Source organism: Castor canadensis, chromosome 16 (assembly GCF_047511655.1).
Source record: "Castor canadensis chromosome 16, mCasCan1.hap1v2, whole genome shotgun sequence".
Lineage (NCBI taxonomy): Eukaryota > Metazoa > Chordata > Mammalia > Rodentia > Castoridae > Castor > Castor canadensis.
Window position 1 is genome coordinate 64,942,297 of NC_133401.1, and position 22,683 is coordinate 64,964,979.

Consider the following 22,683-nt stretch of genomic DNA (forward strand, 5'->3'; position numbering starts at 1 on the left):
CTTTTAAAAGGGAAGCACCTCCTGAGCTCATTTTTTGAGCTATCCTCTTTATCCAAATCCATTTTAGACTGGAAGCTCCAAATGAGCCAGAATGCCCGGGGCACGGCACAGGGCGGCTTTGGGGATTGTAGCTTCCCGGCTCAGTCCGGAGCTGAGGTCCTGGGAAGGCTGGGGGTGGGGGGAGGGGACTGGGCAGCCAGAGTTCGACAGTGCGTCCCAAGGAAGGTGAGAGGAAACGGGTCACGGGCTGGCTCTACCAAGGCGTGCCGCACCCAGGCAGTCCACTTTAAGGCACTTCCTCCAGGTTTCACTCAAGCCTCGAAAAACGAAAGCCACCCGGACCCCAAGCGAGAATGGGGGAGGGGAGCAAAGGCGAGGAGGGCTGTAGGAGCCGCGCAGCCGCAGTGCGGAAGGACACGCCCAGTCCTGACGTCACAATAGCCACGCCCCTCCGGGATATAGGCGGGCTCGAGACTCTGACGTAGGCGCATTCGCACGGTGTAGGTGGCGCTAGAGGCCGTCTAGGGGGTTGTGGGGCCACGGCACTGCCGCCATTTTGTGGGGTGTTTGTCGCAGCGGCTGAAGAGGGACGACGGCGGTTTGGCGACATTTCTCGGCCAAAAGGCCTTTTGCTTTTGTGGAGGTAAGGCTTCGGGTGAGATGTTCCGGGCTGGGCGGCTGTCGAGTGTTATTTAGGTTTCCGGGCCAGGTGCCGAGAAACGACCGGGTTCGAGGCCTCGCCACTGAGAACTGAGTCGGCGGTTCCTGCGGGGCACTACTCAGCTGGTGGCCTTAAAATGCCTAAGGTTGCCCGGGTGTCGCGGTTCTGCCGGTGGCGGCCCTTCTCTGAGGGACCTGGCCGCTCGTGTCGCGGCTCGGAGATCCGGCGAGCTCGGCTCTTGGTAACCTGGCCCGGAACTCGTCCGGTCGGCGGGCGGAGGACCTGTCGCGGACCATTAAAGACCCGGTCCTTGGGGCTTGTGTTGAGAAGATCGAGTGTCCCGGCCCCGGCCGCCCGTAGCGCTGGGGGTTTTCCAGAGTCCAACATCTGCCCCATCGGTGTGCGCCAAAGGCCCTGGCCAGGTGCCCATGGGAGGTGGGGCGGGGACCTGGCGAATCCAGGTGGGGGAATTCGCCTCGTGCTTGAGAGAGGGTGAAATGCGGGCGGTTCGTCCTTTGGCAAGCCCGTAGTTTCCTCTTAAGGTGGAGCATACCATTGTTGCAGAGAATGAGCATTTCTGATAGTTTGCAGTGTATTACCCTGGATGCTTAAGTCGCCAGCCCTCTAAACTGAGCAGGCCTGTCACCTGGTCTTCGGCCACAGCCGTTCTTGGGTGCTGTGCTCCATGCATGCACCTACAGGCTTCTTGGTCCTTATTTAAGAATGCAAGCCTTTTAGAGCCCCCCGATCATAACTTCTAACCTAATCTTGATGCTTCAAATTTTGTAAGGTCTTAGAAAAAAAAAGGATGGTGGAGAATCAGATTTCTAATACGGGCATACAAACACATGGAGCCATTGTGTCTGATGTTTTTAATGATAACTGGTTATTCTAGCATGTAGGATTTTTAAAAAAATGAGAGTTCGTTTAATAATTTTAGGTAGTTTTCTGTGTATGCAAAGGAACCTTACCCAGAAAATGGGTCCAGGAATCTGCACTTTGCCTTCTAAGAAAATATTTCTGAACATTGCTGGGGTTCAGGGTGGAGGTGAGTTGGGTTGCGGAAGCTGTGGGGACTGGAAGTAACAACTGAATTAAAGTTTCAGTAGTGAACCTAACTAGAGAAATAAAAATGTTGGGCTCTTACAAGGAACTCCTTTATTTTAGTGTTCACATTAATAACTGAGAATTCTATCTTGCAATACAGACAGTGGAAGGGGGAAAAGCAAAGTTAAAGCAAGCACAGATGTCTTGCAAAACCTGCACAATGGATGGTCATACTAATGGCCCTTAGTCATCATCAGTAGCTGTAATCTCGTTTGCTGTTATTTAAGAATGCTTAGAGGCTAGGGTGTAGCTCAGTGGTAGAGCACATGCTTAGCATGACTTGGAGATCCTTTATCCCTGGGGTGGGGAAAGAATGGTTACCCCAGCTGAGTTGCTAATGTGGTTACAGTGCGACCTGGGTAATTGAAGGAATGGGTCAGAAGGCTTTTGCTAGAGGTAGATAAAAATTTTTTGATTTCTTTCTGAAGATATTTGGTATTTTGGCTTTTGTTTCATAAAAGTTTGTAGTGTTACTTCACTTTCCATTATTGAAGTTAGTATATATGAAACCTGAATGCTCACTAATTTCCTGTAACAGATTAACAGGAATTTTAACTTGGTCTGTGCCTTTTCTTCTTCTTTTTTTTTTTTTTTGGTGGTGGCTGGGGTTTGAACTTTGGGCTTACACCTTGAGCCACTCGATCAGCCCCCCCCCCCCTTTTTTTTTTTTTTTGATGAGTTTTTTCCAGATGGGGGTCTCGAACTATTGGAACCGCAACCCTCCTGATCAGCGCCTCCTGAGTAGGAGCTGATTACAGGCGTGAGCCACCTGTGCCTGGCTTCGCCTCCTTTCTTAAGTAAGCGAAAAGAGAAGCCACAATATCAGAAGGGTGCCTGATGGGTATAGAATTAAAGTCAGCAATCGAATTAAACTTAAAATATCAGAATATTTGGGCTGGGGGTTTAGCTCAGATATCGATTTCTTGCTTAGCAACTGGGAGGCCCTGAATTCCATGCATAGCACTGGGAGAAAAATGTTTGGTGGTATCAGGCCCTGAGGGCAGGATAGGTATCCTTTCTTAGGGAAAGCCTCCCAGGGAGGCTTTTAAATCCATTTGAAATCATTTAAATTTTTGCTTGATTTGTTTGCTCATTTCTCAGTCATTCAGGCAAAATGAATGATGTTAACTAAATTGGTTTTGTTCCATTTTAGTTTTTTTCAGCTTCTTTGCTGAGTTGTGAAATTATTTTTGCCCTTTTTAGCAGTTAGACCTCTGCTATTGTAACTGCTTTGGAAAAGAATTAAGATGGGGAGAGGCAGATGGATTAAATTGAGTACATACTGATTCTGGAAGGAATCCAGGCCTTGAAAATTATAGGTGGAGTCTGGGAATTGTCACCGTCTTTGCGTGATATCATTGTGACCTAGCCTTAGTGTGCAACCTCCTTGGTTGGTTTCCTCATGGGCTAGTTTCTTTTTCAGAATCACTTCAGATCTACAATAAATAGTTTTAATTTTAGGAATAACTACAGGATGATCTGAAAATAAACTTGTTGCATGGAGAAAATGCATACATAACTTCACCTTTTGTTTTGTTTCTCTGTTGAGTATTGTTTTCTATCCACTTCCTCTGTTTTTCAAAACTCATTCTGGGATTTAAAGAACTCTACAAAGTTTGAGAGAAAGAAGCTCATTAATAAAAGACTGTACTTTTAAACCAAAGTTACCTCCTGTACTTAGTGTCCCTGTTTCTCTCACTTTATTTATTTATTTTTTTTTTGTTTTCTTTTTTTTAATTTTATCTCTCACTTTATTTTTATTTACCCTTTGCCAAGGCTGCAGATACTTGTGATATCATGCAAGATTTATTATTTCTGTTCTTTTTTTTTAGGCAGTATTGGGGTTTGAACTTAGGGCTTTGTGCTTGCAAAGCAGGCGCTCTACTGGTTGAGCCACACTTCCAGTGCTTATCTTTACATTTTTAAAAGGAATCATAGCAGTAACCAAATTAAAATATCATTATAAATAAAAGTTAACCAGCTGGTGCCGTGGCTCAAGTGATATAGTGCCTGATTAGTAAACAGTACTGACAAAAAAAAAATTACACTTAAATAAAAGGTAACAAAATAAAACAAGGCTATTATTACTTTCTAGCTAAATACTGTTGTCTATTTATTGTCCCTTTTTAAAATTTTTATAACTTTTTTCCCCCCAGTACTGGCATTTGAACTGAGGGCCTTGAAATTGAGGGCCTTGAGCCACTCCAACAGCCCCATTTAAAAAATTTTTAAAGAGGCAGTTAATGAGTATGACTTGAATACAAAACACCAAGTTGAGAATTTGTCCTGGTTGTAATAAGAATTGAAAAAATGTACTCAAGTCTCACAACAGTGCTATCCATCATTTAGTACTAGGTCTGTGCCACTCATCTGACAAACCAGAGGAATAGTGCTCCATGCCTTAGGAAAACGTACCTAAAAGGATTTTAGCTCCCATATAACCCATGTGCTGGGTGTTTTGTATTTAAATAATATTAATGGATAATTTTTGATGGCACTGCGGGTTAAACTTGGCCTTGTGCTTATTAGGCAGGCTCTCTACCACTTGAGCCACACCCACAGCCCTTTTTGCTTTTAATTATTATTATTTTTTGGTAGTACTAGGGTTTGAGCTCAGGGCTTCACCCTTGCCAGGCAGGTGCTCTACCACGGGAGCCATTTAGGTATTACTGAGTTAGGGTCTTTTGTGAAACGATTTGTCCCAGCTGACTTTGAACCATGATCCTCTCAAGTAGCTAGGATTAAAAGCGTGAGCCACTGTTGCCTGCCCATCACATTTTTTTTTTCTCATACAAATTTATTAATTAGCCTTAAAATCAGAATTGGTAAATAATATCTATTGAAAAAGTATTACTTTACATCCACTTTGTATATTATGTCAAACTAAAACAGGTAGAAGCAAATCATTTGCCAATATTTTTAAAAATATGTCCAGATACAAATTAGTTAGAAAGTTCTTGAAAATTAATGAGTAATCAAATGATTTGTTATTTTCCATTACTTAACTATTACTTTAACAATCTTTGAAGAAACACTACTAGTGAAATTTTGGATAATAAAAACTATAAAACCAGACTGTTGGCAGAGGAAACAACAAGCTGTAAGTTAGAAAATTCATAAACATGTTTTTAGAGTCCTTGATATTTCAGTGATCATTCCACATTATAAAATGTTCACATGTATTCTTTTAAGTCTGTACCAAGTCATGCTGACATTCTTTCCAGATAAGCCGTAACCATTTCTTTTTTAAATGCTATCCATTTTAATTGTAAACAAAATACTTCAGCCAAACTATTTAAGTACTTGAGCAAAAACATCTAAAAAATTTAGAAGACAAGAACAATGATTAAAAACAAAACATCACATCTGAATCATTAAACCCTAAAGAACATGGCCACAATGGTATTACAGTAATGGATAAAGTTGCCCAGCACTTTTAATTATTTTTTGAACAGGATTTAGCATTTATGCCTTGGCAGGCCTGGACTGTAACCATCCTATTTGCACTTCCCTTGGAGCTGAGATGATAGGTGTGTACCACCACACTCAGTTATTGGTTCAGGTGGGGTCTCCTCCACGGTAATCCCGCAGATCTTCGCCTCCTAAATAGCTAGGATACAGATTTGAGCCACTCTTCCTGGCCTATAATACTTTCATTATTAACAACCATCTTTAGTCTCCATCTCATTCTTTCCCCCTGTTAACAGATGCGGCATTCCAAACGAACTCACTGCCCTGACTGGGACAGCAGAGAAAGCTGGGGACATGAAAGCTACAGTGGAAGTCACAAGAGGAAGAGGAGATCTCACAGCAGTACCCAAGAGAACAGACATTGTAAACCACATCACCAGTTTAAAGACACTGATTGGTAAATTACTCTTGAACTAGAAGATTTTAGTCCTAAAAGATTTGTCATTTGCTTATAGTTCTCATATATCAAATTGTTTTAAGATTCAGTAAACAAATATTCATTTAAAAATACTTGTTGAGTGCCTATTACAAGTTACCCTTTATAGGTGCTGAGGCTATAGCTGTGAATAAAACAAAAGTTCCTATTCCTCATATGTCTGACTCAGTCTCAGAATGGTGGGAGACAGTTGATCAGTAAGTAAATAAAAAAATGTAGTCAAGGGCTGAGGATTGCAGCCTCAATCCTAAATTCAATTGAAATTGTTCTTATAGTGTTAGCCCTTGATTTACCATTAAAAGTGAATTCTTAAGCCCTAAAGAATAATTAGACAACATGTGGATCCAGATCAATCCCTGAAATATCTGAGTTTATGCTATGGCCATAAGCTAAGTCTATGAAATAATTCATGAATGGTTTGTTATAATAGGAAATGATACCTAGAAGTAAAAACAAAAGTGCTTAAGTTTGTAGCTCAGTAAAGCTATTGTAGAGCACTTGTATAGCGTGCAATGAGGTCCTGGATTCAATCCCCATCACCACCAAAAAAGAAAAAATAAATAAAGGCTGAAAAGTATATTCAGTAATAAAACATTCAGTAATAGTGATGATGGAATGGCCAAATGAGTGCCTTTCACTTGTAAGTAGGAGAGAATTATATATGTTGGGGTGCTCATTACTTCTTTTGCAAATGAGATATGATTGCTTGGGTTAATATAGATTAGAAAAGCATATGCTTAAGTACCTTAGGGGACTAGTCACTTATGTTCTACAGATCATAGAAAAAGGCCAGTGGATATGTCTGGGATTTTTAGAAGCCTTCTTTATTCTAAGAACTATTCCTTTACACAGGTAGAAGCTAATAATTGGGAAAGGGATTCAATAAAAATTAGCACTTGTGTGTGTCCTGATTTATTCTCACTTCTATAAAATTTTGAGGTAGTACATTTATACAGAATTAAGGAATCTGAAAGTTCTAACTTAAAGGCTAGCTGGGTAGAGTTTCCTTCATTATGTCTTCCATTAATTTACCTTTCTCATTTGTTTTGTTGGTTCTATGTTTTCTCCTTGTTTGTGCAGATGTTCCATTGGGATTGTTTACCAGATTGCTTTCTAAATTAGCCAGCTGGGGTTACTTTAAAAAACAGTATGTAATTTTTTTCTTTCTCCATGCTAAACAGATTTGTTCTGCCAAACAGTGAGCTTGTTTATAGCCTGTGTAGACTAATTATGCTTTATCAAACAGCTATAAAAGAGGAAGGGGTAAAGTTTATGGCAGGATTTTGTGACCAGAGCTAATTAATGTACAGTATACTATAAAAATAACATCTGTACCCCATTACTAGTAAGTGCAAAATGAGGCTTAACATCATAGCATTAACTGTTTGTAGGGTAATTAAATCTTGTATGTATAGGAAGTGATTTGAGTGGTGAACAGTTCGTTCTTGTTCATAGTAACTACATAAACAATAGTGAGTAAGTCCGTTAACTTCCTTGCCAGTATTCTACCTTCTTTGACATTGACATCAAACACAATAAGTGCTCACCATAAATCCAGAATATTCTAATAGTCTTTTAGATGGTTAAAAACTTTATAAGTGGTTTTTATTCAGTTAATAGAAAAATTTTTTAAATGCAGAAAAGTATAAAGAAGGTAACCTTAGTAGGATGCTGGTGCCCCATTACTTGATATTCTGATTTTTGTGTGTGTATTGTACTGGGGCTTGAACTCAGGGCCTTCACCTTGAGCCACTCTGCCAGCCCTTTTTGTGATGGTTGTTTTCGAGATAGGGTTTCGTGAACTGTTTGCCCAGGCTAGCTTTGAACTGCAGTCCTGATCTCTGCCTGATTCTGATTGTTTTTAAAGTATCTGTGTTGAAATATTTTGCCTCTGATTATTTCCTGAAAATAGACTCTATTCCTGAATATAGACTCTAAGAAGAAGTATTTTAAAGTTAAAGGGTTCTTTCTACATATTTACATTTCTTTTTCTAGAAAGCTTATACCAAATTATACAACATGCTCCTTCATGCTCTTACCACTCTTGACTGTTTTTTAAAAGGTCAAGAATAGAGTTTGAATTTAATATTTTCTATTGTTATATATTTATGGACCAGTTGAACTTATAAAAAGTTCTTAGTCTATTTTTTCTATTGAAGTATATATACGTATATGTGTGTGTATGTATATATATATATATACACCACATATAAACACTAGCAAAAGTCTTCTGTGAAAGACTCCTACCTTGCTAGATAGGCACTTGAGCCACATCCCCAGCCCTAAAGTATATTTTTCTTACTGACTTACAAGAGCTTTTTTATTTTGTATTGTTTTTAATATTTTATCACGTATATTGCAAGGAATCTTTTTTTTCTGTTTTGTTTTTTGGCAATAAGTAGCTTGTGAACTGGTTTCCCTTTCTGCAGGTTTAGTCTATTCTGCACATTATACTAGGAAGACCAGTATGGCTATTAACACCACCTTTATTGTAGTCAAAATCCTTAAATGTCTTATAACATAAAATACCAAGTTTTAAACCAGTGATTCTCAAACTTTAGTATGAATAATAGTTACCTTGAAGGTATGTTTAAAATGGCATGTTTAGATTCCGTGAGTATGACCTAAGGCCCAAGGATCTCATTTTTAATGAGAATTCCATTTTCAACATTATTAACCACGTAGGTCATCCTTTGAGAAACACTTCTTAGCTTAGCATATACAGGACTTTTAATGATTTATTCTCATTGAGAGAACTTATTTATATTCCCCTGGGGGAAAATTGCTCTTGCTATAATTGTCTACTTATGGTTTCCTCAGAAACATGTAGACAAATCCATCTCCAAGTTGATGTGGCTGGAGGTACTATATATGGGTAATACGCCATTCTTTCCCCCTGGAATTTCTTTCTTCTTTCTACTTTGTTCGTATCCTGGCCTCCCTTTAAGATGAATTTCTGCTTTCATTTTTTTTGTGGATTCTTCCCTGGCCATTTTAAAGAGATTGTGTTCTTTGCCTTCTCTGACTCTAAGCATTCATGCAGTCTTTCAGCATTTCTCACATTGTTGTTCTATTTATTTTTATGAGTAGACGTATTGTTTATTATTTGTTGGCAGAGACTTTGCCTTATATGATTTTCTTTTTCTCTCCCATAGGACCTGTGTGAAAGCGAAAACCAATGCCATGTCCTTGTCAGTTTTTAATTTGAAATGCTGCAGTAAAATACTTGCTGGGCATTTGATGAATATTAAAAAAAAACCTATTCTACATAGGCTGTATAATTCTATAGTACTTGTTTATATAATCTTTAAGCTTTGGTCATTTGGTCATATATATATATATATATATATATATACATATATATATATGTATTTTAGCAGACATCATCTTGTTTAATCTGGAAACTGAATTACTGTTTTCCTCTTGAAGGAGGAACAATCAAAAAGGTTCTCATCATTTTAGTTTACATCACCCCATGTACTCTATAGATTGCTTTTGGATTGTCAACAGCTCTAATTTCATGTAGTATTCCAACTAAAGATTATGAATGTTAGTTTTTTTCTGATAGATATTTGGACTTCTATGGAAATGATGCCTTACAGAATTAGACAGCATGCCCTTAAGAGTATGGTAATTCTAGCTTGTTGTGCAGATCTTTCCCTGACAGTTTCAAACCAACTGACCTATACCTACAGTCTTACCTTAATATCAAGTTGTTTCTCCAGTTGCTGAAACTTAATACTGACCCTAGGGAATAAGAAATGGTTCTTAAACCACCTCAGCCTGAATTTGATGCCAGCTTTGTTGGGTAGTAGTTTTAGGGATGCTTTTCTCCTTTATTTCTACTTAAACTAGCATCCTAGGAAAGAGAATGACAGCTTTTTTCTGGGGCATGTGAAGGAGTTGGTGAGTGCAATCCAGGCAGTCACATCATTGCTTGTCAGGATTATTTTAGCTGATTTGTCTGACTGGGCAGGTGTCCCCTCTCTCCCTCAGTGCTCCATGTGCATCCCTCTTGAAGCTTCGCACTCTGTTGAAGAGGACATTCATCCCAGGTAGAGAGGGGGTGGGGAAATTGGGCCAATTGAATATAAATTCCTTTTCACATCAAGGCCACTTAACTGGGATCCATTGATTTACCTAAGTTCCAAGAGCTCTATGAAATTCCTTGCCAAGTTTTTTTTATGCTTTTGTATGTTTCTTGGAGAATAGGGTCTTTCATTAGATTCTTAAGAGATCTATAGAACTGAGCACTAGATAATGATGTTTTTGTTGTATTTCTCCAGCAGGAATGACAGAGATTAGAAATGCAAAGGGTGATGGGACTTTTGTAATGGACAATTACAGGATCCTATTCTTATTTGTGCAGGATATATTTTAGATATCCTCATCACACTAGGCAGTCTTCAAAAGCTATGTTGTCTGTTTCTCAAGCAGGAATAACAACTTAGAAATACAGAGAGAAGAGGAGACAGAATAGGTGGCATATAATAGCAGTTTGAAAATATCTCAGTTTTGCCTATGTGTGCTCTACAACCATAACATATCACTTAGGGATATTAACTTAGGTATTTGTAAAACAAAAGGAATATATTTAAGACTCCTCGTATCTCTTAAAACACCTTCTGTGGAAGAACTCTTGGTGTGCCAGGGTTATCTAAAATGTACTTACACATTAAAAAAACCTGTTTTGCCTGCCTTTGCATATGGCTCTGTGAAGAAAGGAAAGGAAGTTTAGTTTAAGATACATGTATCATAGGATTGATGAGTTTCAGAAGAGCAATTTTGTGAATTTTTTGGCCTTCAGAAATTGAAGAAACAAAGCTTAAGTCAGATTATTTCCTAGTCATAATTAAGTTCTTAATCAAGTAAACACGAAACATAATTTGACTCAAGCCTTTTTCCTGCGTGTGAAGTGCTTGACAGCAATTTTTGTAATGGGGAAATAAAGGACCCATTTGCTTACTGGTTTAAGTTATTTCTTAAGCTTTGTAAGATAAGTATAATTCTAATTCGTCAATTTGAATTGCTTCTTTTTATTGAGTTAGCTGTTTAAACCTAGAATTCTTGAGTGTTTTGTTTGAAGCTTGTTATTCCAGAGTGAAGAGAATAATTTGAAATCTTTCAATGTGTTTGCAGTCATTATTTAGAAGCAAGGTCCTTGAATGAGAGAGATTATCGGGACCGGAGATACGTTGATGAATACAGAAATGACTACTGTGAAGGATACGTTCTTAGACATTATCATAGAGACATTGAAAGTGCTTATCGAATCCACTGCAGTAAATCCTCAGTCCGAAGCAGGAGAAGCAGTCCTAAAAGGAAGCGTAATAGACACTGTTCAAGTCATCAGTCACGTTCGGTATGATTGATTTTGTTTTTATTTTGAGTGGATTATTTGTGTGTAAAAGCTCTTGAGCTGATAAGTTTCTAAAAGTTTCTTCACATGTATACTATTTGGTTATATTAAGATTATATTTATATTACTTTAATCCTTAAAGGAAGCGTCCCCATTCTTGTAGCTGCTCTGAATATTTATTAGCTAGTCCTCATTTGTGCGCATTTACACATATTCTGCAGACCAGATCGTGAGTTTGTTAATGTTAATAATAAAATTATTTTTGTGTATTTGTGATATATTATGAAAAAGTGAAGCACCTGTCTTTTCTTTCAACCTAAACATTTTTTTTTACTTTGAAAGAAACCTCTTTATTAGTACTTGGAGACAAATGTGGGAAGTTGCACTGCTGGATATTTAAATACTGATAACCTGTGTGTAGCATAGCTTTGTAACACAGTGGATCATCAGTCATGTTAACTGTTGAAATTGTGAAAATGGGTGCTAATGAGAAACTTACTTAAAAAGCCAGCCCTTTTTTTTTTTTTTTTTTTTTTTTTTTTTGTTAAAAAACATCATGTTTTATCTGGAAACTTTGAATTACTATTTTCTTCCTGAAGTTTTCTGCACTAGAACTAGCTATTAGCTTGAACATTGAAATGAATTAGCCTTTGTTTTCCCCTCTTATTATATATATATATTTTAAATGTTGCTAAATAAGGACAATTTCAGCTAAACTTGACATTTTAGAAACATTTTTCTGACAAACTAGACATCTCATTTCACAGCATATGGTAGTTATAGCAAGAAATTAGTAAATCATGACATTGCATTCTTTAAATTTCAGACTTCAATTAAATCAGTATTTTAAAGAGACAATTGTGTTGTTTTTTCTATTGCCACTTTAAGTATCTTATCTGAAAATCTGTTCCTTGCCATGTTTTTCTTCTGTAACATAAACTGTGCCCTGTGAATTTCTGGGGACTGAATTTGAAATTGCTCCTGCCAACTGTTCGTGGCCTGGTGCTTATCTGAATGCCTGAATATCTCCCCGCTGAATGAATTGCGTATTCTGCCCTGAATTCACTCTGATATATTGATTGGCTGGACGATCTTGGTGCTGCCCACTTGCCGTTCCAGAAGAGCCACCGAAGGAAAAGATCCAGGAGTATAGAGGATGATGAGGAGGGTCACCTGATCTGTCAAAGTGGAGACGTTCTAAGAGCAAGATGTATAGAATATTTTTCAACACTTTTTAAACTTTGCAGACAGAATAATCTTTTTAAGAATAGTTTGTCAGCGGGGGGCTAAAGAACTCTTCATTGCTTTTTTGTTTTGTTTTTTGTGGGTTTGTTTGTTCTTTTGTATTTCTTCTTTTCTATAGAATTTAAATATTTCTACTCTAAAGTTCCAAAATAATCAGTGGAATTTGAGATTAGAGCAAGACAGATAGCTCTATCTAATTGTTTTTGTAGCAGCTGAAAATAAAATAATTTTGAGTGCTGAAACCTTAGTTATGCTTTGATAGAGATCATTTGAAAATATTCCACACTTAAGTATTCATTGTTTGAATAATTATATAATTTATATTTAGGTACTTAGACCACTTTTTCTCTCCCTCACTTTAGATGAAATCGTGGACACTTTGGGTGAAGGGGCCTTTGGCAAAGTTGTAGAGTGCATTGATCATGCCATGTAAGTTGTTACTTTTTTCTTTTTGAACATTCTGACTTTTTTATGGGGAAGGACTCATAATTTAGATGAAGTATATTTGAAGTGCTAGCTACATGTTTTCCTGGGAGGAAGCTAACAAAATTTCTTGAACTAGATACAATTTATGTACCATGGGTGGATTTTGATCAAGAGTGCTGACAAATTTATCAAATGAGTTCATTGAATAATTAAGGGGAGGGGTGTTCAAGTGAAGGAATTTGTCACATCTTAGACTCAGGGCTTCTAAGAAATTCAGCTACTTTTACATTACAGAGACAATAAAGTATATCTAAACTTGCATATTAGACTTAGCTTCCTAAATCATAAATAAATTACATTAAGGCCTGCAGAATAAAGTCCAAATTCTTTAATAAGGCCTACTAACCCATTTGTGATTTGACTCTCTGCCTCATTTTGTCATTTTCCTCCAGGGCCTCTATTTCATGGCTTGCCCACTTTTTTTTGTAAGTGAATCTTATAATTTAGTGAAACTGTACATTTCCAAAATGACACCCATATATATACATATATATATATATTTTTTTTTAATCAAAAGTTAAGCTAGTTGGAAAGGATGGAATTTCCAGCTTATTAACGCTTTTTCCTGGTACTGAGGTTTGAACTTAAGGCTCGGCAAGCACTCTTACCACTTGAACCATGCCTCCAGCCCTGTAAACAAGAATTTTTTTTTCATATCTCTTTAAATGTATTTGAAGGAATCTTAATCCATAACCACTTGATGTGAACTATCATCCATGAAAACTTTTTCTTGAATGCATACTTAGAAATGATTTATCCTTGAACTGGAGGCATGGCTCAATAGTAGAGTGCTTGCCTAGCATGTGCAAATCCCTGGGTGTATGTGGGGGGTGGGGGAGGCGCTTATCCTTGAACTTACATTCATTCCATTGTCCATAAGAATATTTTCTTAAAATACCTTTTTTATTTGTTTTAGTTGCAGTACTGTGTTTGAACTCAGGGCCTCTGTCTTGCTGGTAGGCACTCTACCACTTGAGTCATACCTCCCAGCCCCTTTTGCTTTAGTCATTTTTCAGATTAGGTCTCAGTTTTTTCCTGGGCTGGCCCTGGACCATAATCCTCCTGTTTATACCTCACACATAGCTGGGGGTGCAGTGCCACCATGCCAGCTTATTGTTTGAGATGGGGTTCTCACTAACTTTTTGCCTAGGCTGGCCTCAAATTGTGATTCTCCCTACCTCCATCTCTTAGCAGCTAGGATTACAGGCATGAACCACTCTGCCTGACCTAAATTATCTTTCATCACCACCCTACCTTGCTTCTTGGCAACAAAAATGTGAACATAGGTTGACTTTTATAATACTTTGAAGTATTTTTAGGTTTTCAGAAAAGTTGTTAAAATAATTCATAGAATTCCCACATGTCCTTCACCCAGATTTCCTAATGTTAACCTTTGTTAGTATTTGTTTTTTCTTTCTCTCTATATATTATATTTCCAGATCTTAATGTGCAGTTTCTGTTCATATTGCACCAATTGTCCCATTAATGTGCTTCTAAAATTTCCTGAGATTCATAGTCTCCAAGTATTTAATCAATATAATCAAGGTAGCCCAATAAATAGTATTTAATTAATTAGAGTACAAATATATTACAAGTTTTTATACTTACAACACCTGAAAAGTTATCTGACCTGGGATGGTAGGACTTCTAAAAACTGAGTACATGTATCTATAGATGAGTATCTCATGGTTTAGCATTGTCTGTTTCCATTTCTTTTATAAACACTGAGAAAACTTTTTGGTTATACAATGAAATGTATGGGAGTAGGAGTTTTTTTTCTTGCTTGCTTTTTTAAAAATAATTTTAATTTTTTTGGTGGAGCTGGGGTTTGAACTCAGGGCCTTGTGCTTGTCAGACAGGCACTCTGACCTATCCTTTTTGCTTTAGTTTTTCAAATTGGGTCGTACATTTAGCCTGTAACCCCAGCAATCAGGAGGGTATGCCAGGAGGATTGTAAGTTCAAGATCAGCCTGGGCTACATAGCAAGACATCTCAAAAAAAAAAAAATTTAGTTTCAGAGGATGCATGACTTCAGACCACTCATGTACACTCAGAATACTCATCTTAATTTTGTTTTTAAGGGATGGCTTACATGTGGCAGTGAAAATCGTAAAAAATGTAGGCCGTTACCGTGAAGCAGCTCGTTCAGAAATTCAAGTATTGGAGCATTTAAATAGTACTGATCCCAATAGTGTCTTGTAAGTATAAATTTGAAGTATGATCCATTGATTACATTGAAATAACTAGAATTCTGTGAACTGAATTATTATTTTGATCTCTTTTAGCCGATGTGTCCAAATGCTAGAATGGTTTGATCATCATGGTCATGTTTGTATTGTATTTGAGCTGCTTGGACTTAGTACCTATGATTTCATTAAAGAAAACAGCTTTCTGCCATTTCAAATTGATCACATCAGGCAGATGGCATATCAGATCTGCCAATCAATAAATTGTAAGTATATATGATAAGTCTTTTAAACACAAGAAAAATTGTCTTCATTATGTAAGCAGTGTATTAATACTTGCCACTAAAAATACAGAGGTAAAGATGAAATCCCTTCCCATATCACTACTAGTCCCTCTTCATCTCTTCTAATACCAATTAAATTTCTAAGTGAAACTAATGATGTCTTTTTGTTTTCTTTGTAGTTTTGCATCACAATAAATTAACTCATACAGATCTGAAACCTGAAAATATTTTATTTGTGAAGTCTGACTATGTAGTCAAATATAATTCTAAAATGGTAAGTTAAAGACTTGTTTTAAATTTGCTGGTTGTCTTTGAAATTAATTTAGCTTGGTGGTCCTTGTATGAGGAATTTTACTTCTGAGCCTCATTATACTTTGATGTTTAAATGTAAATGGAGTGGCACTAGGGCTGTGGTTTGATTCCTAGTATTGGGGATACAGAAAACAGTTAATCTTTGTCTTTTTCATGGCTTTATTTTAACAGTCAAAATGGTAATTCATGGATGGACTGGGGCTGTAGCTCAGTGATGGAGTATTTGCCTAGCATGTGCAAGGTCCTAGTTTCCATCCACAGACAGATACACACACACACACCACACCACACCACACCACACCACACCACACCACAAAACCAAATTCACAGCTTTTTGAGTAGTGCTATAAAATATTTTCTGTCTTTGAGTTTTACCTTTACTTAACTGTGTCTGTCTAGAAACGTGACGAGCGTACACTGAAAAACACGGATATCAAAGTTGTTGACTTTGGAAGTGCAACATATGATGATGAGCATCACAGTACTTTGGTATCCACACGGCACTACAGAGCTCCAGAGGTCATTTTGGGTCAGTAGATACCAGACTTCATTGTACTGTAATTGGAGAAGAGATTTTATTGGGGGTTGGGAAGGGTCATGGCTAGAATAATCTTAGCAGTTATACAGAGAATATAATTTTCATAAAAAATGTGTGGGCATTGCTATAAATACTTTCCTGAGTGATAGAAATGTAAAAGATATTCCAAGTGATGGTGATTTTTGAACTAGTTAATCTTAAGTGATTATAAGACAGTACGTTCTGTTAAGTACAGTATAGTAATGTGACTTTGAAGTTACATAGGTACTTATTTTTATTACATCGCAAAAGAATGGTTCTGTTGAAGATACTAAGGATTTGGTCAGCCAACTGTAGACATAGGGTTGATAGAGGTCAAGAGGAGAAGAAAGAACGTCTTGTCCAGGCCAGTGGGAGAAGTTCAGATCAGGTGCTATTGAGAGAGAGTTCTAAATGTTACCAGGCAAGTGAGAATTGATGTAAATATGAAGTGGGAGTTACTGGCCTTGAGGAAAAGGAATCTGGAGATTGGGAGATTTGAAGAGTTGTTTGTGTGTTTATGAATTGTTGTTGAGGGTGAAGGCAGAATTAGGTTAGAAAGGAATATGTAGTCAGGTGCTACACCAGAGGGAGGGTGGTTGTCTTTGCAGATAGTAAATAGGTAAGATTGGGAGAGGGAATGATGTGGCATTCAAGAGTGTTATGTGACTGGTCTAAGAACGGGGTGATGCGCTGCAGAAAGGTTTAGTCGTCTGGGGAAAGGCTGAGTTGGGTGAGAGCGGTTAAAGAAGAAAACTTATCTGAGCTCCAGGCTCTAGCATTTACAGATTCTTTTATGTGTTAACTGTAAATAGAAGCTGTGCTCCATTATTATCCATGTGTTCAAATCGTGAGCACTTCGGAAGCGAACAAAAATGACATCAGAGTTGTTAGTGGTAGCAAGTGCCTGTAATCTTGGCACTTGGGAGGCAGAAGGAGAATTGCAAGTTCAAGGTCATGCATGCAGTGAGTTCCAGGCCAGCCTGAGAGGCCCTGTCAAAACAAATGAATGTATGGGACTAGGGGACATGGGTCAAGTAGTAAAGCACTTGCCTAGTGAGGCCCTGAGTTCAAACCCCAGGACCACCAAAAAAAAAAAATATATATATATATACATATATATATATATATATATATATATGTATATATATTTATTAAGAAAAAAAATTTTTAAAAACTGAATGAATGTGTGTGGGTCAAGGCCTTTGACGATATCATTTCTTCCTTTCTCTTTAATCTCAGTGATATTACTGAAAATAATTGAAATGTCTTTTAAAGTAGGTGTTACATTATTATTTACTAAGTAATTTTAAAAACAGTAAAATTTCTTTATGGTTCTTTTCAATCGAATATAGACTTAAGAAGGCTAAGTGTTTTATGCTCTCCTGAAAAGTATTGCCATTGGAAATACTTGTTTGTTTTGTTTGAGTCAGTGTCTTGCTATGTAGCCCAGGCTGACTTGGAATTCAGTATGTAAACTCAAACTCTTGATCCTCCTACCTCAGCCTTCTGTATGCTGAGATTACAGGTGTGAACCACCATGCCCAGTCTTACCATGGAAATTCTGAAGGACATTGTACATATGATCATGTATAAACAGCCTGATGTGCATATGTAGCTCACTCTCTGTGTGAACTTAATTGTATCAGTAATTTTTGCTTACAGAGCAAACTGCTTATAATTCCTATAATTTTTTGTGTAGTTTTAAAACAGTATTTCTTTTAAGGGAAGAAGTAAACTTTTACATCAAGCTGGTGATAATGAATAAGGGCTAAGTATAATTATCTGAGGACAATTATAAAGCTATATTTGCACTAGTAAGATGTAAAATGCCTGGTCCAGTCCTGAACCGAGTAAAACAGTTTAAGTAGCAGTGCTCCCCATCACGTGTACAGTTCAGAGACTGTGGAATTAGTAATTATATCTTGGAAATGTTTTGTTAAATACCCTTTTTATTTTTATACAAGATGCCCCCCTCCTAGTTAAAAATGCTGAATTTTGATATAAACATGTTGACTATGAGATCGTACTGAACAATGTTTGTTGTAAAACAAAAATATAAACCCAAGTTTGCTGTCATATTCTCCCAAATAGACTAGGAAAGAGTGCACCCAAAGAGGGAAGGTTTTAGCATATTAGCAGTTAAAAGTTGTTGCATAGTAATGTGTTTATGTTTGTTTAAATAGCTTTAGGTTGGTCTCAGCCTTGTGATGTGTGGAGCATAGGTTGCATTCTTATTGAATATTACCTTGGGTTCACAGTCTTTCAGGTATGTATCCAGTAAACTCATTTGATAATCTGTAATGAATTTTAAATGTTAAAGGCATATTGAAGTTTTAGCTTCCATATTGGAAAATTGCCACAAATCATTGTTATTGATGTTAAAACTTACATATTCAAAATGTTATCTTTCTCTAAAACCACAGGTGAATGAAATCCTATTGTTAGTGAATGATTATAGCTCATTTTGCATATGATTGCTTTTCCTTAACATGGTTAATGTTCCCATTTTTTAAAATTATAGAATGCCTTTATAAACTTACATTAGTGTAGATGTGACTAGTTTTAATTCAGCACTGGTTATGTTGACTGTCATGACCATGAAGAATTCACTTTTTACTGTAGGAGAGTTCAGGAGCAACAATTGAATTTTACAGTTGAGAATTTAGCATTTACGATGCTTAGGCATTTCTGTTCTAAGTGTGTAAAGATAAAAAGATGGCATCTCTGTCCTCAAGAAGTCATGCAAAAGACAGAAAACTAATATAGTGTAGTGTGATATTTGCTACAATGGAATAATGTAAAAAGTATAGGGGGAACCCAGGAAAGGTTAGTAATTAAAATTTCTTTAGAGAAGGAATCACAGTAGGTAGGGAATTTAAGCCAATAGTAGAAAGAGGAGTAGGAACTGGTCAGAAAACTGGAGCGTGATAGGTGTAGAAGGAAGAGGGGAGGGGGGGAGAAATGACCCAAACATTGTATGCACGTATGAATAAAATAAAAATTAAAAAGGAAGAAGGAAGTATAAATGGAGAAGGGTAAAGGAACATGTTCTAGTCAGAGAAGAATAGCAGAGTGTCTCATGTCAGTGGAATAATAATGACAGTAGGGAAGGACTGATTTAGGACTTCTGTACTTTGAAAGGTAGCTGTTTTATTCTTGAAGTGTTACTAGTTCCTAAATACAGACTGGTCCAAAATTGAAATGATTTTGTAGGGTTGCCATTCTAACCCTTATGTAGAGATTATCCCTCACTGCTTTTTTTCATTTCAAAATGTACCTTTTAAGAAATGATACAAGTTGATGGGGTTGGCTTTTTAAAATAGAAGTCTTATTTGTGAAAGTGCAGTTTCCCCCCCCCCCCCCCCCCCCCCCCCGTAGTTTCACTTATATCTGTAATCAAGAAGTTTTGAAAGCATTAGGCAGATGCAACCGTGGAATAATGAGTAGGGTTGTGATTTTGATCAAGGTGCCCCATTGTTCACTTTTACTTTGTTTGGGTGTGGCACAGGGGAGAGTGGTTAGTGGAGATCCCAGCCCAGTATTGTTAATGTTGACTTGAAGTTACAGCACTGCAAGAGTGGATGAACTGTCCCTTGATGTGATGAGTTCACTCCTTGAGCTCCCTCCTCAGGCTTCTGTTTCTGTTGGATTTGTAGAAGTACTTTTGGAAAGTACTCTTGACTCAGTAGATAGGCTTAGTGTCTGGAACCAAGGCTGTCAGTCATTCTGGGAAGTGGTGTGTGGTTTTGTAGTAGTGAGCAGCACTACTTTCTTGATTTTGACTCAGTTAAAACAGATGTTAAATGATTTTATAATGGAAAATCACTTTAAGGCCTTAAATGAAGTAGGGTTATTAACATTAATTTTGAGATGTGGTTTATATTTTAATTCTGCCCTACAAAATTAAGAAGCTTTTTAAAAAGTTGGGTGTGGTGGTGCATGCCTGTAGTCCCAACACTTGACTGGCTGAGGCAGGAGGATCATGAAATCAAGGCCAATCTGGGCTACATAGAGAGATCCTGTCTCACAAAACAAGAGCAAGCAAAAAATGTAAAGCATTATTATGTTATGCATTAATAACATTTTGAAGGCAATACACCAGGCACTGTGGTTGATAGAATTTTTTTGTTTGTTTGGTTGGACTGGGGTTTGAACTCAGGGTTTCATGCTTCAAAGTAGGTGATTTGCCACTTGAGCCATGCCTCCAGTCCAGTTAATAGATTATTTTAGAAAGTATTACAAGGGTTGGCAAATTATGGTCTATGGTGAAATTGTGCCAGGTGCTGATTTTTGAAAAAGAAGACAAGAAAGGGATCAGTTGAGCAGCCAAGCCCAAAATGTTTATCTAGCCCTTCATAGAAGTTACATTGATTTCTATGCAGACTTTACTAATCCATTTCAGAGACTGTAATTTTATAGTGTTTGTACCAGACAACCAGCTCATTCACTTTTCATCTTTGAAGAATTCTATAGTGTGACTTGTATAGCTGGCTAGTCTAGTCCTTTTATATCAGTACCTACTCTTGTGTTCTCTTTTAATGGATATGTAGGGAAATGGAGAGTACTAAATTGTTTTTTCCTAAATTTTTTAGACTCATGATAGTAAAGAGCATCTGGCAATGATGGAACGAATATTAGGACCCATACCAACACACATGATTCAGAAGACAAGGTATGTTTTAAGATTACAGTTTTTTGTTGGGTTCATACAATGGCCTGTATTCAAACTACAGAAAACCTGTCATTGTCATAATACCTGTTACAAGGGCAACTACTGCTGGCCCCACTTTAAAAAAGTCATGTTAACTTTTGCATGTTTCCCTAAATTGATGTAAAAATAATACATAGAATATGAGACAGTTTGCTTTTGGAGTCATCAGTCTGAATTTCCTGCTCTTCCTAATTAGCTACATATCCCTGGATAAGGTACTCTAGTAGTTTCCAGACATAGCCTCTCCATAGAAGTTCCCTAGGGAGTTATTTAGAGATTCCAGATGCAGTCAAATCAGAATGGATCCAAAGGTCGGTCGGTCTCTTTTTTTTTTTTTTGGTATGTTTGTTGTTTTAGCTTAAACAATGGAAGTGTATTCTCTCATAGTTTTGGAGGCTAGAAGTCCAAAATTAAGGCATTGGCAAGGCTATGTTCTCTGAAGGCTCTGGAGAGAGGAGATACCTTTCCTTGCCACTTCTAGTTTCTGGTGGTTGCTGGCCGTCTTTGGCTTTGCTTGGCTTATAGATGCTTCACTCTAGTATCTGTCTGTCTTCATATGTCCTTTCCCCCCCAGTCCCCAATGTGTATGTGTTTCTGTCCAAATTTCCTTGTTTTCCTTCTTGTAAGGATACTGGTCATACTGGAGCTGGGGCCAACCCTAATCCAATATGAGTTCGTTGTAGCTTGATTACATCTGTGAAGACATTATTTTCAGATAAGGGTCTGGTTAAACATGATTTTTTGTGTGTGTGTGTTTAACCCAATATACTTCAGTAGAAGCCTGATAGTTCTGTCCTTACCCACTTGCTATTTTGTACCATGCAGATGGCTCAGGAGTCTGTTTTTAAAACTGGTAGTTTTCTGTGTATGGTGTTTGGGAACAACTTAGTTGGAATATGAAAACCTCTCAGTATAGAAGACAAAGGAAGGTACTATATGAAATTGTTCCTGAGACTTTTAAAAATTGTAGGTGTGTATGTCTCACATTTAGAGATATGCTTCTGTCTGTCCCCAGGGGGACAAGGAAAAGATGTGACTCTTTTGTTGTTCTATTAATTCAGACTTCTTTTTTTCTTGTAGAAAACGCAAATATTTTCACCATAACCAGCTGGATTGGGATGAACATAGTTCTGCTGGTAGATACGTTAGGAGACGCTGCAAACCATTAAAGGTAAAGGGAGAAAAAGATTAAAAGTTAAGGAAAAACATTTTAACTGTTACCTTTTCTAACAAAAGTATTTCTGCCTCACTCCAGGAATTTATGCTCTGTCATGATGAAGAACATGAGAAGTTATTTGACCTAGTTCGAAGAATGCTGGAATATGATCCAACTAAAAGAATTACCTTGGATGAAGCATTGCAGCATCCTTTCTTTGACTTATTAAAAAAGAAATGAAATGGAAATCAGTGGTCTTACTATATACTTCTCTAGAAGAGATTACTTTAAGACTGTGTCAGTCAACTAAACATTCTAATATTTTTGTAAACATTAAATTATTTTGTACAGTTAAGTGTAAATACTGTATGTTTTGTATCAATAACATAATTACCTTGTTAAGTAAGTATGGTCTTGATAATGAAATATAAAAGTTAAAATTAATTTCCCTTTTTGACATTAATTACCATTTTTAAAGACCTTTGGAATATCCTTTGTGTCCAGTGATAAATGTGATTGATTGTGCCTTTTTGTACATGGAGGTCAACTCTGAAGTGATTTTTTTTTTTTGAGTAAAAGAAAAGCCTGGCTACTTTATATCTGTAAGTGAATATTCTTTATATACCTTAAATTTAGACCTTTTCATAACTTTAAAGTTTTTTTCTTTGTCTAACAGATAGTAACTCTAGGTAGACAGATTTTAGAAACCT

The 22,683-nt window shown here is 37.1% G+C and overlaps 1 protein-coding gene across 5 annotated transcripts; it reads left to right on the top strand.

Annotated features, from left to right (window-relative positions):
• The first annotated feature begins 479 nt into the window (after positions 1–479).
• On the top strand, positions 480–22,328 carry Clk4 (CDC like kinase 4). Of its 5 annotated transcripts, none has more exons than XM_074057340.1 (14): positions 480–643; positions 5,476–5,636; positions 6,756–6,822; positions 10,815–11,037; positions 12,154–12,244; positions 12,642–12,708; positions 14,847–14,963; positions 15,051–15,217; positions 15,415–15,509; positions 15,947–16,076; positions 18,290–18,372; positions 20,699–20,778; positions 21,898–21,988; positions 22,073–22,328. In XM_074057340.1, the coding sequence occupies exons 2-14, from the start codon at positions 5,534–5,536 to the stop codon at positions 22,211–22,213; spliced, it is 1,455 nt and encodes a 484-aa protein (XP_073913441.1). In that variant the 5' UTR covers positions 480–643; positions 5,476–5,533; the 3' UTR covers positions 22,214–22,328. The 5 variants fall into 5 exon arrangements, with proteins under 5 accessions (XP_073913441.1, XP_020026047.1, XP_020026049.1 ...); XM_074057342.1 differs by lacking the exon at positions 480–643 and adding an exon at positions 9,672–9,730 and having other exon boundaries at positions 5,564–5,636; XM_020170458.2 differs by lacking the exon at positions 6,756–6,822.
• Positions 22,329–22,683: the final 355 nt, after the last annotated feature.